We start from the raw sequence: 19,766 nt of genomic DNA, 5'->3' as shown, positions 1-19,766 counted from the left end.
GGTGCAGGAGCAGGCCATTCGGCCCTTCGAGCCAGCACCGCCATTCAATGTGATCATGGCTGATCACCCACAATCAGTACCCCGTTCCTGCCTTCTCCCCCCCCCATATCCCTCGATTCCTTTAACCCCACAGAGCTAAATGTAAGGAGTCACGCAGTTTAAGGATAAGGGGGAAATCTTTTAGGGCCGAGATGAGAAAAAGATTTTTCACACACAGAGAGTGGCGAATCTGTGGAATTCTCTGTCACAGAAGGTAGTTGAGGCCACACAGTTCATTGGCTATATTTAAGAGGGAGTTGGATGTGGCCCTTGTGGCTAAAAGGGATCAGGGGGTATGGAGAGAAGGCAGGGATGGGATACTGAGTTGGAGTCCAGTTCATTGGCTATATTTAAGAGGGAGTTAGATGTGGCCCTTGTGGCTAAGGGGATCAGGGGGTATGGAGAGAAGGCAGGTACAGGATACCGAGTTGGATGATCAGCCACGATCATATTGAATGGCGGTCGGTGCAGGCTCGAAGGGCCGAATGGCCTCTACTCCTGCACCTATTGTCCATGTTTCTATGCTGATGTTTGGCCTCTCTCCGCCCTGCAGGCTGGAGGAGCTGATGTTTCTATGTAACTCTCTCTTGAAAACGTCCAGTGAATCGGCCTCCACTGCCTTCTGTGGCGGAGAGTATGTGGGGGGCGAGTATGGGAGGGATAGTCACCGCTATTGGACATGGACACGTCGGGGGGGGAGGGGAGGGGAGAGCTGTGCAACGCCCCCTGTTGGTCCACCCCCGCACCTGCAGCTTCCTGAGGAAGGCCTCGATGGCGGCCTTGCCCACCGTGGCGATCTTCTCCCGGTCCAGGGTGATGATGGCGTCGGGTTTACCGTCGCCGCCGGTGGTCTGCCGCACGGTGACCAGACCCTCGCCCGCTTCCAGCAGCACCCGCAGGATGACGAAGCGGGCCTGCATGTGGGCCTGGGGGAGAGAGGGGGGAAGAGTCATCAAGAGTTCATTTCCATAAATTCATACATTCTAGAATTCGTCCCATCGAGCCGCCCCTTCATAAGGTCATAAGTGATGGAGTCCAGAGACGGTTCACCAGACTGATTCCTGGGATTCTACTGCAGTTGTACAGGGTCTTGGTGAGACCACACCTGTAGTATTGCGTACAGTTTCGGTCTCCAAATCTGAGGAAGGACATTATTGCCATAGAGGGAGTGCAGAGAAGGTTCACCAGACTGATTCCTGGGATGTCAGGACTGTCTTATGAAGAAAGACTGGATAGACTTGGTTTATACTCTCTAGAATTTAGGAGATTGAGGGAGGGAGTTAGATGTGACCCTTGTGGCTAAAGGAATCAGGGGGTATGGAGAGAAGGCAGGTACAGGATACAGGAGCAGAGAGGTTCTACTGCAGTTGTACAGGGTCTTGGTGAGACCACACCTGTAGTATTGCGTACAGTTTCGATCTCCAAATCTGAGGAAGGACATTATTGCCATAGAGGGAGTGCAGAGAAGGTTCACCAGACTGATTCCTGGGATGTCAGGACTGTCTTATGAAGAAAGACTGGATAGACTTGGTTTATACTCTCTAGAATTTAGGAGATTGAGAGGGGATCTTATAGAAACTTACAAAATTCTTAAGGGGGTTGGACAGGCTAGATGCAGGAAGATTGTTCCCGATGTTGGGGAAGTCCAGGACAAGGGGTCACAGCTTAAGGATAAGGGGGAAATCCTTTAAAACCGAGATGAGAAGAACTTTTTTTCACACAGAGAGTGGTGAATCTCTGGAATTCTCTGCCACAGAGGATAGTTGAGGCCACAGTTCATTGGCTATATTTAAGAGGGAGTTAGATGTGGCCCTTGTGGCTAAGGGGATCAGGGGGTATGGAGAGAAGGCAGGTACGGGATACGGAGTTGGATGATCAGCCATGATCATATTGAATGGCGGTGCAGGCTCGAAGGGCCAAATGGCCTCTACTCCTGCACCTAATTTCTATGTAAGTGATAGGAGCCATTCGGCCCATCAAGGGCTACTCCGCCATTCAATCACGGCTGATCTATCTCTCACTCCCAACCCCATTCTCCTGCCTTCGTCCTATAATACCCGCACTAATCAAGAATCTGTCTATCTCTGCCTTAAATATATCCACTGACTTGTGGCCTCCACAGCCGTCTGTGTGGCAAAGAATCCCACAGGTTCACCAAAGACACAAAGTGAGAGTGTGCGTGTGTGTGAGTGAGTGAGAGGAGAGAGTGAGAGAGAGAGAGTGAGTGTGAGAGTGAGTGTGTAAGAAAGAACTGCAGATGCTGGTTTAAATCGAATGCAGGCAGAAATGCTGGAGTAACTCAGCGGGTGAGGCAGCATCTCGGGAGAGAAGGAATGGGTGACGTTTCGGGTCGAGACCCGAAACGTCACCCATTCCTTCTCTCCCGAGATGCTGCCTCACCCGCTGAGTTACTCCAGCATTTTCTGTACATAAACGTATGTGTACATACACAATGAACTATTTTTTCTTGCTGAATATATCGTTTACAGTGGACTCTGCATACATATTCTATTCTGCTGCTACAAGGAAGAATTACACTGTTCTATCTGGGACATATGACAATAAAACACTCTCGACAGCCCTACACACGCACACATACGGGACAATTTCCACAACCGACTGTTGTGCTTGTGGCCACTCACCTGCCTCCACTTCTGGGTCTCTGGGGTGTAGAACTCCAGGCCCAAGACTCCTGCCCGCACCATGGTCAGCCAGTTCACGTAGATTACATCATCCGCGTCCGCGCCCTCGTGGCCGAAGATCCTGCAGGGGGGGGGGGGGGGGGGGGGGTAAGAGACGTGACCACTTAAGAGGCCAAATACACCCACCCCAGAAAACAGGAGGAATCCGACAAGAGAGAGCGTCTGAGGAAGGGGCTCGGACCTGATACGTCACGCATTCCAAGAAGGAGTATTGCGTACAGTTTTGGTTTCCAAATCTGAGGAAGGACATTCTTGGTGGCAAAACAGGAAAGCAGACTATTATCTAAATGGTGGCCGACTACGAAAAGGGGAGATGCAGCGAGGCCTGGGTGTCATGGTACACCAGTCATTGAAAGTAGGTATGCAGGTGCAGCAAGGCAGTGAAGAAAGCAAATGGTATGTTAGCTTTCATAGCAAAAGGATTTGAGTATAGGAGCAGGGAGGTTCTACTGCAGTTGTACAGGGTCTTGGTGAGACCACACCTGGAGTATTGCGTACAGTTTCGGTCTCCAAATCTGAGGAAGGACATTATTGCCATAGAGGGAGTGCAGAGAAGGTTCACCAGACTGATTCCTGGGATGTCAGGACTGTCTTATGAAGAAAGACTGGATAGACTTGGTTTATACTCTCTAGAATTTAGGAGATTGAGGGGGGGGGGATCTTATAGAAACTTACAAAATTCTTAAGGGGTTGGACAGGCTAGATGCAGGAAGATTGCTCCCGATGTTGGGGAAGTCCAGGACAAGGGGTCACAGCTTAAGGATAAGGGGGAAATCCTTTAAAACCGAGATGAGAAGAACTTTTTTCACACACAGAGAGTGGTGAATCTCTGGAACTCTCTGCCACAGAGGGTAGTTGAGGCCACAGTTCATTGGCTATATTTAAGAGGGAGTTAGATGTGGCCCTTGTGGCTAAGGGGATCAGAGGGTATGGAGAGAAGGCAGGTACGGGATACTGAGTTGGATGATCAGCCATGATCATATTGAATGGCGGTGCAGGCTCGAAGGGCCGAATGGCCTACTCCTGCACCTATTTTCTATGTTTCTATGTTTCTAACATCTGACACCCGTACTAATCAAGAATCTATCTCAGATTCAGATTCAATTTTAATTGTCATTGTCTGTGTACAGTACAGAGACAACGAAATGCATTTCGCATCTCCCTGGAAGAGCGACATAGCAAATGATTTGAATAAATAATACAGCCGCCTGTGGCAAAGAATTGAACAACATTGAAAAAGTCTGGTCTGCCCCAACAGCTGCTGACAACCTTCTACCGCTGCACCACAGAGAGCATCCTAACACACGGCATCTCTGTGTGTGTGGTATCTCAGCTGCACGGAGGCGGAGGGGAGAGCTCTTCAGCGCGTCGTCTACAGAGCGCAGAGGATTATTGGGACACAAGAGGGCATCTACCACACACACACACGGTGCCTCAGGAAGGCCGTCAGCATCCACAAAGAGTCCTCACGCCCTTGTAATAGTCTGTTCGAACAGACGTTGCAAGGCCTGCACCTCCAGACTCAGGACCAGCTTCATCCCCAGAGCTATCGGTGTATTCACGCACATCGACCCAGCACATACATATTTGCACTTTAGACTGTTTTACTGTTCTTTTCTTTTTCTCAGGGGTATCTAAATGTTATTAGTTGTTTTAAGTTATGACTATCGGATGGAAGCTGCATACCAAATCTCGTTGCACCTATGTGCAATGACAATAAAATATATTATTATTATTGTTTCCAGAGACGCGGCCTGCCCTGCTGAGTTACTCCAGCATTTTGTGCCGTACACCCACCACCCTTTGTGTGAGAGAGTTACCCCTCAGGATCCTATGAAATCTTTCCCTCTTAAACCAGTGGAATCCTCGATTCACCTAATCCATAACCTGCCCGCGTCCCTCCAAACCTGTTTAAGAAGGAACTGTGCTGGAAAATCGAAGGTAGACAAAAGTGCTGGAGAAACTCAGCGGGTGCAGCAGCATCTATGGAGCGAAGGAAATAGGCAACGTTTCGGGCCAAAACCCTTCTTCAGACTGATCGGGGCCTGAAACGTTGCCAGACTGAAGGGTTTCGGGCCGAAACGTTGCCTATTTCCTTCGCTCCATAGAGGAGAAACTCAGCGGGTGCAGCAGCATCTATGGAGCGAAGGAAATAGGCAACGTTTCGGGCCGAAACCCTGAAGGAAATAGACAACGTTTCGGGCCGAAACGTTGCCTATTTCCTTCGCTCTATAGATGCTGCTGCACCCGCTGAGTTTCTCCAGCACTTTTGTCTCCCTCCAAACCTGTCCTATCCACGTACCTGTCTTAACTGTTTCTTAAACATTGGGATTGTCCCAGCCTCAACTACCTCCCAAGGCAGCTCGTTCCAAACACCCAGCACCCCTCTGTGTGGAAAAGTTACCCCTCAGATTGCTATTCAATAACCATATAATAACAATTACAGCACGGAAACAGGCCATCTCGACCCTTCTAGTCCGTGCCAAACACATAATCTCCCCTAGTCCCATATACCTGCGCTCAGACCATAACCCTCCATTCCCTTCCCATCCATATAACTATCCAATTTATTTTTAAATGATAAAAACCAACCTGCCTCCACCACCTTCACTAGAAGCTCATTCCACACAGCTACCACTCTCTGGGTAAAGAAGTTCCCCCTCATGTTACCCCTAAACTTCAGTCCCTTAATTCTCAAGTCATGTCCCCTTGTTTGAATCTTCCCTACTCTCAGTGGGAAAAGCTTTTCCACGTCAACTCTGTCTATCAATCTTTCCATCTTTGCCTTAAACCCGTGTCCTCTGGCCCTCGGCTGCCCTCCTCTGGGCGAGAGGCTCTGTGCGTCTACCCGATCTATTCCCACACTCACTTCAGTATCTCGCGGCTGAGGCAGAGGTACAGGCCGACACACTCCGCGCGGCACTCCTCGTAGGTGGAGGCGATGGTGGAGAACTTGCTGTCCCAGGTCTCGCCCTGCTTGTACCAGCTCTTGACCTGAAGGGGGAAGGGAAAAGAGAGCAAGAAAGAGAATGGCAGATGAAGGTTTCAGCGCTTCGAGGACCCTCTCCCTCCAGCTGCCTCCGCCTCCGCCACCATCCCCTAACACCCCCGTCCCACTTAGGAAACCCGAACGGAAACCTCTGCCGATTTTGGCGCCCCGCCCAAGGTTTCCGTGCGGTTCCCGGAGGTTGCAGGTGGTTGCCGGAGGTTGCAGGTAGTGGAAGCAGGTAGGGAGACTGTAAAAACCTCTGGGAACCGCACGGAAACCTTGGGTGGGGCGCAAAGTCTCCAGAGGTTTCCGTTCAGGTTTCCTAAGTGGGACAGGGGCATAAACTCACAACACTCTTCACCCTTCACCCCCCCCCCCTCTCTCTCTCCCCCCCCCCCCCCCCCCCCCTCTCTCCCCCCCCCCCCCCCCCCCCCCCCCCCCCCCCCCCCCCATCTCTCTCCTCCCCCCCCCCCCCCCCCCCCCTCTGGGGTGCCCCGAAACCCGCTCCCCAGAGGAGACAGGCAAAGCAGTGGCAAATGGAATTTAAATTTCACATTGAAACTTAACCCAATAGTGGGCGGCCCGGATAGAGTGGATGTGGAGAGGATGTTTCCACTAGTGGGAGAGTCTAGGACCAGAGGGCACAGCCTCAGAATTAAAGGACGTTCCTTCAGGAAGGAGATGAGGAGGAATCCCTTTAGTCATGGGGTGGAATTCTTTGCCACAGGCGGCTGTGGAGGCCGTCATTCAAACATGGCTGATCTATCTTTCCCTCTCAACCCCATTCTCCTGCCTTCTCCCCATAACCCAACACCCGTACTAATCAAGAATCTGTCGATCGCTGCACACAATAACGTCCCCTATCAATAACCCGTGCCTGCTTTCTCCCCATATCCCTTGATTCCACTAGCCCCTAGAGCTCTATCTAACTCTCTCTTAAATCCATCCAGTGACTTGGCCTCCACTGCCCTCTGTGGCAGGGAACTCCACAAATTCACAACTCTCTGGGTGAAAAAGTTTTTTCTCACCTCAGTCTTAAATGGCCTCCCCTTTATTCAAAGACTGTGTGGCCCCTGGTTCTGGACTCGCCCAACATTGGGAACATTTTTCCTGCATCTAGCTTGTCCAGTCCTTTCATAATTTTATATGTTTCCATAAGATCCCCCCCTCATCCTTCTAAACTCCAGTGAATACGAGCCTAGTCTTTTCAATCTTTCCTCATGTGACAGTCCCGCCATCCCAGGGATCAATCTCGTGAACCTACGCTGCACTGCCTCAATCACAAGGATGTCCTTCCTCAAATTAGGAGACCAAAACTGTACACAATACTCCAGATGTGGTCTTACCAGAGCCCTGTACAACTGCAGAAGAACCTATACTGAAATCCTCTTGTTATGAAGGATGAAGCCTTCTTTAGATATGGGGCCCAAAACGGCTCACAATACTTCAAATGCTTGACCGGTACCTCATAGAGCTTTGGCAGGTTAGACAGCATCTCTGGAGGGCATGGATAGGTGACATTTCGTCAGACTCTGAAGGCCCCAGCCAGAAACGTCACCTATCCATGTTCCCCAGAGATGCTGCCTGACCCACTGAGTGTTTTCAGCTAGATTGGACAAACTGGACGTAACTGTATCTCGTACATGGGACAAGAATAAAGCGAAACTTATACAAGTACTTGAATCTTTGATGAAGGCCATGGGCCAAGTGTTGGACAAAGGGATATTGCTACAGATGTTTTTGCTCAAGATTCCAGCATACACAGTCTCTCGTGTCAACAACTAAGTCCCCTGGTTCGAGATTCCCTCATCTCAGTATTGTGACATTCATTGCCACAGACGGCTGTGGAGGCCAAGTCAGTGGATAGTTTTAAGGCAGAGATAGATAGATTCTTGATTAGTGCGGGTGTCGGGGGAGAAGGCAGGAGAATGGGGTTAGGAGGGAGAGATGGATCAGCCGTGATTGAACGGCAGAGTAGACTTGATGGGCCGAATGGCCTAATTCTACTCCTATCACTGGTGATCTATCCCAATTGGGATTCTGTGCGCCTCAATAAGGTCTTTCATGGCAAGCGTCGCAATGGAGGAGCTGGCTTCTGCATGGGCTAGCAGGGGGGCACGATGGGCCAAAGGGCCTGCTGCTGTTCCGCGTGCCGGTGACGAGCGGCGACTACTCACCTCCTCGCCCGTCTCTGGATTCACCAGGCCGGTGTCAAAGTTGAACTTGCCCTTGTCGTCCTGGAAGGAGAGAGAGAGATGAGGTGGTTATATCTGAGGTGGGGGGGGGGGGGGGGGGGGGGGGGGGGGGGGGGGGGGGGGGGGGGGGGGGGGGGGGGGGGGGGGGGGGGGGGGGGGGGGGGGTGGGGGGGGGAGCCTAGTAGATCTTGAAGACCACCTCGATCGGAAACCCAAGGTGGACCTTCCCACCTCACCTTGATGGGGATAGACTTTCTTCTCTCATAGAAACATAGAAATTAGGTGCAGGAGTAGAGGCCATTCGGCCCTTCGAGCCTGCACCGCCATTCAATATGATCATGGCTGATCATCCAACTCAGTATCCCGTACCTGCCTTCTCTCCATACCCCCTGATCCCCTTAGCCACAAGGGCCACATCTAACTCCCTCTTAAATATAGCCAATGAACTGGCCTCAACTACCCTCTGTGGCAGAGAGTTTCCAGAGATTCTCCACTCTCTGTGTGAAAAAAGTTCTTCTCATCTCGTTTTTAAAAGATTTCCCCCTTATCCATAAGCTGTGACCCCTTGTCCTGGACTTCCCTAACATCGGGAACAATCTTCCTGCATCTAGCCTGTCCAACCCCTTAAGAATTTTGTAAGTTTCTATAAGATCCCCTCTCAATCTCCTAAATTCTAGAGAGTATAAAACCAAGTCTATCCAGTCTTTCTTCATAAGACAGTCCTGACATCCCAGGAATCAGTCTGGTGAACCGTCTCTGCACTCCCTCTATGGCAATAATGTCCTTCCTCAGATTTGGAGACCAAAAAACTGTACGCAATACTCCAGGTGTGGTCTCACCAAGACCCTGTACAACTGCAGTAGAACCTCCCTGCTCCTATACTCAAATCCTTTTGCAATGAAAGCTAACATACCATTCGCTTTCTTTACTGCCTGCTGCACCTGCATGCCTACCTTCAATGACTGGTGTACCATGACACCCAGGTCTCGCTGCATCTCCCCCTTTCCCAATCGGCCACCACTCGAATGGGACACCCAGGACCCAGAGTCATCGAAGGCTGACCTTCCCTCCCACATTGCTGTGGCCACCCAAGGTGGGCATCTTCTCTCCCTCCTTGGCGGGGACAACCAGGGCGGGCTGCCTCTTGCTCACCTCGAAGGCCCACCTTGTGTGCCCCAGTCAGGAACGTGCCGTGAGCAATTAGCCTGGGTAGGCAGTCGGCTTCTTTAACAAGCCGTGCTGACTGCCCACCCCGACCAAAACCGCGCATGCGCAGATCGCTCTCTCCCGGTGAGCCGTCGGGTCGGCCTTTGAACGAAACTTGCGCAGTGCGCTGCACGGTACATGCGCGCAGCAGTCCATGGTGTAAAGGAAGAAATTCAGCTGCCTTTATGGACCGTTGCCACTGATGGCTTGAAGCAGCGTCGATGGCACGTGATTAGCACATACCTCCGCGTTTAAAACATAGAAACATAGAAATTAGGTGCAGCAGTAGGCCATTCGGCCCTTCGAGTCTGCACCGCCATTCAATATGATCATGGCTGATCATCCAACTCAGTATCCCGTACTTGCCTTCTCTCCATACCCCCTGATCCCCTTAGCCACAAGGGCCATATCTAACTCCCTCTTAAATATAGCCAATGAACTGGCCTCAACTACCCTCTGTGGCAGAGAGTTCCAGAGATTCACCACTCTCTGCGTGAAAAAAGTTCTTCTCATCTCGGTTTTAAAGGATTTCCCCTTTATCCTTAAGCTGTGACCCCTTGTCCTGGACTTCCCCAACATCGGGAACAATCTTCCTGCATCTAGCCTGTCCAACCCCTTAAGAATTTTGTAAGTTTCTATAAGATCCCCTCTCAATCTCCTAAATTCTAGAGAGTATAAACCAAGTCTATCCAGTCTTTCTTCATAAGACAGTCCTGACATCCCAGGAATCAGTCTGGTGAACCGCCTCTATGGCAATAATGTCCTTCCTCAGATTTGGAGACCAAAACTGTACGCAATACTCCAGGTGTGGTCTCACCAAGACGTACTGCGGATGAAAGGCACGGGAGAATTACGCTTCCCCGAGACATCGATCTCTTAGGGAAGCAAAATTCGCCCGTGCCGTTACTATTTATAGTTATATTATATTTAATAGTTACCATTTTATCTGGCCCCAGTCTATCTCACTTTGATGGGGTTGGACCTGCTCTCTCTCCCATCTTGAGGTAGACCTCCTCTTCCACCATTATTGGGTCAACTAGGGTGGAGATGGTCCCTCTCACACGGATGGCGGATGACGGACGGATATGAAGAAAGACTGGATAGACTTGGTTTATACTCTCTAGAATTTAGGAGATTGAGAGGGGATCTTATAGAAACTTACAGAATTCTTAAGGGTTTGGACAGGCTAGATGCAGGAAGATTGCTCCCGATGTTGGGGAAGTCCAGGACAAGGGGTCACAGCTTAAGGATAAGGGGGAAATCCTTTAAAACCGAGATGAGGAGAACTTTTTTCACACAGAGAGTGGTGAATCTCTGGAACTCTCTGCCACAGAGGGTAGTCGAGGCCACAGTTCATTGGCTATATTTAAGAGGGAGTTAGATGTGGCCCTTGTGGCTAAGGGGATCAGAGGGTATGGAGAGAAGGCAGGTACGGGATACTGAGTTGGATGATCAGCCGTGATCATATTGAATGGCGGTGCAGGCTCGAAGGGCCGAATGGCCTACTCCTGCACCTAATTTCTATGTTTCTATGTTTCTATGGCGACTGCCAGAGTTGGCTTCTCTGCAACATACCTGGGTGGATCTTCTCTCCCACCTTGAAGAGGACATCTAGAGTTGGCTTCCTTCCTTGTTCCTGGAAAGGGAGCACACTCCCCCTCCCCCCCCCCCCCCCCCCCCCCCCCTCCCATCCCGGAAGCAACTCCGCAAGGCTGCAGGGAGGACTTTCCTTGTGTTTCTGATGCCCCACTCTCCCCTCTGGTGGGATATCTGGCGCCTGAGCTGAAGGAGGGGTCGGGTGGGGAGGTAGGGAAGACTAAGACCTACCTGCACGAACAGCTTCCCGCTGCCGTGGCCCAGCAGCTCGTGAAGGCCGACCTGGACTTCGAAGGAGGGGCCTTTCCACTTGATGTACAGGTCCTGCAGGAACAAGGAGGCAGAGTCAGGCCTTGCGTCCACTCTCCATACCCGCATCGCCGGGGCAGCACGGTGACACCCTCGAGCTCTGGAGCACGTGTGTGGGGAGCAGCATTGCACACACGCGCACACACACACACTGTCAGACAGACTGACATAGACACATATATACACACGCAGACACACACACACCGTCAGACAGACTGACAGACACAGATACACACACACACACACACACACACATGCAGAGAAACAGACAAGTACAGGCAGATATACAAATAGAGGAACATAGCTCACGGGACTACACGCACACACATGCGTACAACAGGCAGACACACCGATACAAACACACAGAGGGATACAACCACAAGGTCAGAGGCAGAGGCATGCCTATGTATACACGCACACACACACACAGGCAAGATACACACACACAGACAGACACACACACACACAGACACAGGCAGAGAGACACACACACACAGGCAGAGAGACACACACACACAGGCAGAGAGACACACACACACAGGCAGAGAGACACACACACACAGGCAGAAAGACACACACACAGGCAGAGACACACACACACAGACAGACACAGGCAGGCACACGCAGGCAGGCACACTCACACACAGGCAGAGACACACACACACACACAGGCAGAGACACACACAGGCAGAGACACACACACACACACAGGCAGACACACACACACACAGGCAGAGACACAGAGAGAGATAGATAGACACACACACAGGCAGAGACACACACACACACACACACAGGCAGAGAGACACAGATGCCGACAGACACACATGCAGATACAGGCAGACAGAGGCACGTGCACACAGACGCTGACACACACACACACACACACACACACAGACACAGACACAGATGGTGCCACACATGCACAGACAGAGACACACACAGACCTTGTCGTTATCCTCCAGGAAGGTGAGTTTCTCCTTCTGCGTGTGGTAGGCCACCGCCAGTACGTTACCGAGCGAGACGTTTTTAAACCCCACCGTCTGACGGATGTCGTCGTCTGCGGGGGGGGAGGGGTGGAGAGGATGGCACGGATTAAACCTGGCTGGGACAGAGCCCCCTGTCCCCACACTGGGCGGGTTTGGAAAAGCCGCAGTTAGATGCACAACCTCCTCCTCTCCTCGCAGTCTGAAGGGTCTCGACCCGAAACGTCACCCGTTCCTTCTCCCCAGAGATGCTGCCTGTCCCCGCTGAGTTACTCCAGCTTTTATGCGTCTGTCTGCGATTTTAAACCAGCGTTTGCAGTTCTTTCCCGTACATCGGTACCCCTGTTCCGGCCTTCTCCCCCAAATCCCTCGATTCCATTAGCCCCAAGAGCTGTAAGTATCCGTCTCTCTCTGTCTCTCTCGCTAAAATATCCGCGGAGAAGAAGGAAGGTGGAGAAGCAGCGGTCACGGGGGTGAAGGTAAAAACGCGGCAACGTGCAAACTCCACACAGACAGCAGCCGGGATCGAACATGGGTCTCGGATCGGAAGGAGCAAGCAGCAGCGGGGGGGGAGAGGAGTAGAGCATAGGGAGGGAGGAACGAGGAGCCGAGCAGAAGGGATGAGGGGATGATCGGAGGGGAGGGATGCGGGCTCACAGTTGGGAATGTTGATGCCGGCCGGGATGCCGCTGCCGGCGAAGGTGAGCACGTCCAGGGAGGTGAAGTCGGGCTTGAGGAACCGGTCCTTCTCGAAGGGCTGGGGCCAGGGCAGCTGGGGCAGCAGCCGCTCGGCGGAGGCCACCAGCTGGGTGAACTTGGCACTCATGTCCTTGTTCACCACCGCCACAAACCCTGGAGAGGAGAGGAGGGAGAAAGGTCAGCGGGGTGAACTTGTATCACCGCCATCCAATAACCAGCTGCAGCCAAGAGCGTAGACCAGACTCACACACAGCCCCTCCCCTCTCCACGCCCCCCCCCCCCCCACCATCCACCCCTTCCTCACACCACCCTTCCCCCTCCCAAACGACACCACATCGCCCATCCCACACCCCCCTTCCCCCTCCCATATAACATATAACAATTACAGCACGGAAACAGGCCATCTCGGCCCTACAAGTCCGCGCCGAACAACTTTTTTTCCCCTTAGTCCCACCTGCCTGCACTCATACCATAACCCTCCATTCCCTAATCATCCATATGCCTATCCAATTTATTTTTAAATGATACCAATGATATCCCATCCCCTCCCCACGCCCCCCCATCCACCCCTTCCTCACACCCCCCTTCCCCCCTTCCTCAACAACACCACATCCCCCCCATCCATCCACCCATCCCCCCCCCAATCCCACAGTCATCCCCCCCCTCCCCCTCCCCCTCCCCACCCACTGCAGTGTGGAGCACTCATACCACCCCACCCCCCTCCCACATCATTGTGGGCTCCACCTTGCCTGGATCATCGGTGACAATAGACAATAGGCACAGGAGTAGGGCCATTCGGCCCTTCCAGCCAGCACCGCCATTCAATGTGATCATGGCTGATCATCCCCAATCAGTACCCCGTTCCTGCCTTCTCCCCACATCCCCTGACTCCGCTATCTTTAAGGGCTCTATCTAACTCTCTCTTGAAAGCATCTAGAGAATCGGCCTCCACCTCCACCTCCGGCCTCTGAGGCAGAGAATTCCACAGATTCACAACTTAACTCTCTGGGTGAAAACGTTTTTCCTCATCTCCGATCTAAATATCCGACCCCTCATGGATAGGCGACCTTTCGGGTCGGGCCCCATCTTCAACCCGCGGTCTCTCAGTCTGAAGAAGGGTCTCCACCCGAAACGTCACCCATTCCTTCTCTCCAGGGATGCTGCCTGACCCGCTGAGTGGCTCCAGCATGTTTGTGCCTTTCTCAGGTTGCAGACACACACACACACTCTGCCTGTGGTAGAAATAGCAACATGAAATCTTTGGCTGTACCTTCAAACTCCCCCCTGGAGCCGTAGGGGTCGCGGTAGCTTTCAATGAAGCCGATGTAACTATAGAATCAGAAAGATAACAAAATGTGTCAACATCTTTGTACGGAGTTAGACAGAGTCACTTGTACCTCTGTCTCAGCCGCCAGACACTGAAGTGAGTGTAGCAATAGATCGGGTAGAGTCTCGTGTGTGTGTGTGTGTGTGTGTGTGTGTGTGTGCGTGTGTGTGTGTGTGTGTGTGTGTGTGTGTGTGCGTCTGTGTGAGTGTGTGTGCGTCTGTGTGAGTGTGTGTGCGTCTGTGTGAGTGTGAGAGTGAGAGTGAGTGAGCTAGCGCGTGTGTGTCTGCGTGTGAGTGTGAGTGTATGAGTGTGCGTGTGTGTGTAGCGCGCGTGTGTGTGTGTGTGTGTGTGTGTGTGTGTATTTGTATGTGTGCGTCTGTGTGAGTGTGTGTGCGTCTGTAAGTGAGAGTCAGTGAGCGAGCGAGTGTGTGTATGTGTGTGTGCTTCTGTGTGAGTGTGTGTGCGTGTGTGTGAGTGTATGAGCGTGAGTGTGTGCGTGCGCGTGAGAGTGTGTGTGTGTGTGAGAGTGTATGTGTGCGTGCGTGTGTGTGTGTGTATACATCTGTGTGAGTGTGAGAGTGAGTGAGTGTGAGAGTGAGCGAGCGAGTGTGTGCGTGATGTGTGCGTGCGTGCGTGTGTGTGAGTGTGTGCGTGTGTGTGCGCGCGTGTATGTGTATGAGTGTGAGTGTATGAGTGTGTGTGAATGCTGCGGGTCTGTGGGCTACTTGGCGATGGGATGAGTGAGGGGCGAGTGGATACAAGCGTGTGGAGGGGAGGTCTCCCTGCCTCACCTCTCCACGATGGGCCCCTCGTCCCGGATCCAGTGCTTGGAGCCCTCCTTGTGAGCGTCGATGGAGCCGGTGGTGAAGCTACGGTTGTAGTGCAGCAGCATCTTCTCCACGTTGGGGGTGGAGGCGTGATCCTGGGGGGGAGACGACAAGAGGGAGGTTAGGTGGGGGGGGGGGGGAGGAAGACTGAGCAACAGCTGGTGACAGTGGGCCTGGCTGGTGTCAGGCAGGCAGCTCCAGCAATGCAGCTTCAACCGGAACAGTACGGGTGCATGCATGCGCGTGTGCGGCACAGCCATGAGGCACACTAGCGTGCATGTGTATGTGTGCGTATGTGTGCGTGCGCAAAGGGAGTGAGCGAGCAAGGGGATGTGCACTAGTGTGTTTGCATGTGCGAGAGGGAGTGCAAGTGTGCATATGGGTGTGCGAGGGTGCTTGCATGAGTGTGTTTGCATGCGCAAGGGGTTGTGTAAGTGTGCCTGCGCGCTGCTAGGGGGTGTGAGCTCGTGTATGGGCGGGCTTGTGTGCAAGGATGTGTGCCACGTGTATATGTGAGCTTGTGCAAGGGTGTGTGCCGCGTGTATATATGTGCGTGTGCAGGGGAGAAGCGCGCACACACACGTGGGGAAGGCGCGTGCAAGCATGTGAACGCGAGCATGAAGGGGCATGCACATGTGGGGGCACGTGCACAGCGACGCATGAGCGACGGGGCACAGGCATGCATAGTTCCCCCATCAGACACTTCCACTTCTCTCCCACATCCCCACACGCTGCTCGCTGGGTCAGTCGACCGCCGTAATTGTCCCAGTGCGTCGGCCCGTGGGAGAATCACAAACGCCGATAGGAATGTCGATGGAAACAGCCGATATTAACTCCATCCCCACACGCCGACACCATCCTACACACACGCTGGGGACAATTTACAGCACAGCACGCCAACTCACCTACAAAGCTGCACGTCTTTGGAGTGTGGGAGGAAGCCGAAGAACTCGGGAGAAAAACCCCACGCAGGTCACGGGGAGAACGTGCACACTCCGTACAGACAGCGCGGGGTGGAACCAGGGTCTGCGGCGCTGTGAGGCAGCAACTCCACTGCTGCTGATGTTTCAGTATTCCCGCCCCCTCCCCACGCCCGCTCACCTTGGCCTTCTCCAGATTCTCCACCACCTTCTTCATCAGCGGCGAGTAATCTCCCCGACACACCTTGAACGTCACGCCCTCAAACTCGTAAACGCCGCACTGGTTTCCCAATCTCCCTTCAAGGGGGCATCTGTGTGTGTGTGTGGGGGGGGGGGGGGGGGGGGGGGGAGAGAGAGGGGAGACGGTGAGGGACGGGGGGGGGGGGGGCAGGTTGAAGCAAACACGACAATGTTGAGAGGGAACTTCACCCCTATCAGAAACTTGCTTCACAACAGATATACCTCCCACTGTAACCCAGTGTAATACACACAGACCCGTCCCCACCAATACTGTACCCCAGTGTTACACACGTCGTCAAGTCAAGTCACTTTTATTTATATTGCACACTTAAAAAAACAACTCTCGTTGGCCAAAGTGCTTTAAATTGGTGGAAGTACCAACGTTATACAACAGTGGTTCATGGATTAAACACAAACATCACTACATACATATAGCCCTCGCTCAGAGGACGTCAAGAAAGGCTTGGGAGTAGAGATGAGTTTTAAGTCTCGACCTAAAGGAGTCGATGGAGGGGGCAGTTCTGATGGGAAACATAGAAACATAGAAACTAGGTGCAGTAGAGGCCATTCGGCCCGTCGAGCCCCCATTCAATATGATCATGGCTGATCATCCAACTCAGCATCCCGTACCTGCCTTCTCTCCATACCCCCTGATCCCCTTAGCCACAAGGGCCACATCTAACTCCCTCTTAAATATAGCCAATGAACTGGCCTCAACTACCCTCTGTGGCAGAGAGTTCCAGAGATTCACCACTCTCTGTGTGAAAAAATTTCTTCTCATCTCGGTTTTAAAGGATTTCCCCCTTATCCTTAAGCTGTGACCCCTTGTCCTGGACTTCCCTAACATCGGGAACAATCTTCCTGCATCTAGCCTGTCCAACCCCTTAAGAATTTTGTAAGTTTCTATAAGATCCCCTCTCAATCTCCTAAATTCTAGAGAGTATAAACCAAGTCTATCCAGTCTTTCTTCATAAGACAGTCCTGACATCCCAGGAATCAGTCTGGTGAACCGTCTTTGCACTCCCTCTATGGCAATAATGTCCTTCCTCAGATTTGGAGACCAAAACTGTACGCAATACTCCAGGTGTGGTCTCACCAAGACTCCGTTATTAAGGAAGAGGGATGCTGTTCCACACAGACCCATCCCCACCGATACTGTACCCCAGTGTTATACACACAGACCCGCTCCCTCCGACACACCTGTATAACACTGGGAGACAGCACCAGTGGGGATGGGTCTGTGTGTATAACACTAACACTAAGATGCGAGGCGTACCTATTATAAAGCACAATTTCTATTACATTGTAATCCTGGTTTGGCTATTCAACACACAGAGGGAAACACAGTACAAGGTGTAAAAACCTACCTTCCTTAATAACAGAGGCAAGCCTGACCTCGTAAATAGTTTTTCCATTGTCACCAACAGTCTTAAACAAGCGGGTGTTGTAAGCACTTATGCCCTGAAGAGAGGGGAAAGGAACATGACTATTTACTGGTGATTTAGCGTTACCTCGAATAATCTTTGATCGGACTTTACCTTGCACTAAACAATATTCCTTTATCATGTACCTGTTTAGTGTGGATGGCTCAACTGTAATCATCTATTGTCTTTCTGCTGACTAGTTAGCGTTGATCTTATAGAGGTGTGTAAAATCACGAGAGGAATAGAGTGTTTAAGAAGGAACTGCAGATGCTGGAAAATCGAAGGTACACAAAAATGCTGGAGAAACTCAGCGGGTGCAGCAGCATCTATGGAGCGAAGGAAATAGGCAACGTTTCGGGCCGAAACCCTGAAGGAAATAGACAACGTTTCGGGCCGAAACCCGGAAGGGTTTCGGGCCGAAACGTTGCCTATTTCCTTCGCTCCATAGAGGAGACACTCAGCGGGTGCAGCAGCATCTATGGAGCGAAGGAAATAGGCAATGTTTCGGGCTGAAACCCTTCTTCAGACTGATGGGGGGGGGGGGGGGGTGGGGGTGGCGGGGGGGAGCAGAAAGGAAAAGATCGGGTAGAGTCTCTTGCCCAGAGTAGGTGAATCGAGGACCAGAGGACATATGTTTAAGGGGAAAAAATTTAATAGGAATCTTGAGGGGTAACTTTGTCCACACAGAGGGTGGTGGGTGTATGGAACGAGTGCAATGGGTGGCATTTCAGACCCGAATCGTCACCCATTCCTTCTCTCCGGAGATGCGGCCACTCCGGCTGAGTTACTCCACCATTTTGTGTATGTACTGTGCCACGTTCTAAAAGGGCCCCATTTCTACGCTGTTTTAGTTCCACGAGTTGACACGCATGGCTTTTCCACGAAACTTTCCTCCCAATATTCCCCGTGCCAGGTCAGTTCCCAAGGAGAATGAGACGCTTCGGTGGGGGGGGGAAACGGCCAGGCGATGTTTTGGGTCGGGATTCTGCTTCCAACTTGCTCCTACCTTAAAATCCAGGAACTTCTGTGCCAACTCAGCATCTTTCAGATCGCAGTTCCCCGAGAAGTACGCCGTGGTTCCCTGAGGGAGAGAAGATAGTTGAACGATGACAGTCATACAGGGTGGAAACAGGCCCAACTTGCCCACACCGACCAACATGCCCCATCTACACCAGTCCCACCTGCCTGCGTCTGGCCCATATCCATCTACACCAGCCCTATCCATGTGCCTGTCTAAATGTTTCTTCAACGTTGCGATTGCCCCTGCCTCAACCACCTCCTCAGGCGGCTCGTCCCAGATGGTAAAAGGACAAGGTACAAGTCCAGACACAGACACAGACACACAGCACCCGAGGTCAGGATTGAATAACATCCCCAATCAATAACCCGTGCCTGCCTTCCCCCCCATATCCCTTGACTCCACTAGCCCCTGGAGCTCTATCTAACTCTCTCTTAAATCCATCCAGTGACTTCGCCTCCACTGCCCTCTGTGGCAGGGAATTCCACAAATTCACACAACTCTCTGGGTGAAAAAGTTTTTTCTCACCTCAGTCTTAAATGACCTCCCCTTTATTCTAAGACTGTGTGTGTGGCCCCTGGTTCTGGACTCGCCCAACATTGGGAACATTTTTCCTGCATCTAGCTTGTCCAGTCCTTTTATAAATGTATATGTTTCTATAAGATGCCCCCTCATCCTTCTAAATTCCAGTGAATACAAGCCTAGTCTTTGAGAAGAGAAGGGGAAAGAAAAGGGGCGGAGGAAGTGGGGGGGGGGTAAAAAAAGGTGTGCGCAGTTGTGGGGGGGGGGGGGGTGGGGTGGGAGGGGGGGGGGGAAAACTTTTAAATCTCTCCCTGCACGGGAGACCCGACCTTTTCTCGTCGGGTCTCCGTTATCGTTGGGGCTGCAATGAGGAGCGGCCTCCAACAGGAAGAGACCGGGGACTCTGGTGCCGACGACTCACCGTCGCCGTCGCGGGGCTGGCCGAGTCCGGAGCGGGTGGAGCGGTGGCTGGAGCGCTGCTGCTGCTGCTGCTGCGGCCCGACCGGAGAGTCGGAGGCTTCAACTGCGGGTCTGGCGGACGGCGGCACCGGGAGCCCGCGGGTCACTGGAGGGAGACCGCTTTTCAGGGCTCTCGCAACGGCGACTTCTCCCGCCCGAGTTGCGGGGTCGAAGAGCTCCTGGAGCGGGGCCTGACATCACCGCCCCGCGCGGCTTGGAATGGCCGCGGGACTCTGCGAGCGCACGCCGGGGGCTCTAACACCAAGACCCGGTGTGCGACCTTGCATCACCCGGCGTGGCTTTAATGG

At 52.5% G+C, this 19,766-nt stretch overlaps 1 protein-coding gene across 1 annotated transcript in view; it reads right to left on the bottom strand.

Moving 5' to 3' along the window:
* Positions 1-19,766, bottom strand: part of dpp3 (dipeptidyl-peptidase 3) — a 34,353-nt gene that overhangs the window by 4,020 nt on the left and 10,567 nt on the right. The window contains 12 exon segments of the mRNA XM_055664785.1: positions 786-965; positions 2,682-2,802; positions 5,611-5,735; positions 7,908-7,967; positions 10,959-11,051; positions 11,984-12,096; positions 12,680-12,874; positions 13,992-14,050; positions 14,840-14,970; positions 15,977-16,106; positions 17,399-17,496; positions 18,466-18,540. Coding sequence (XP_055520760.1) covers positions 786-965; positions 2,682-2,802; positions 5,611-5,735; positions 7,908-7,967; positions 10,959-11,051; positions 11,984-12,096; positions 12,680-12,874; positions 13,992-14,050; positions 14,840-14,970; positions 15,977-16,106; positions 17,399-17,496; positions 18,466-18,540 — 1,380 coding nt within the window.

Source organism: Leucoraja erinacea, chromosome 44 (genome assembly GCF_028641065.1).
Source record: "Leucoraja erinacea ecotype New England chromosome 44, Leri_hhj_1, whole genome shotgun sequence".
Lineage (NCBI taxonomy): Eukaryota > Metazoa > Chordata > Chondrichthyes > Rajiformes > Rajidae > Leucoraja > Leucoraja erinaceus.
This window is presented reverse-complemented; position numbering and strand designations above follow the sequence as displayed.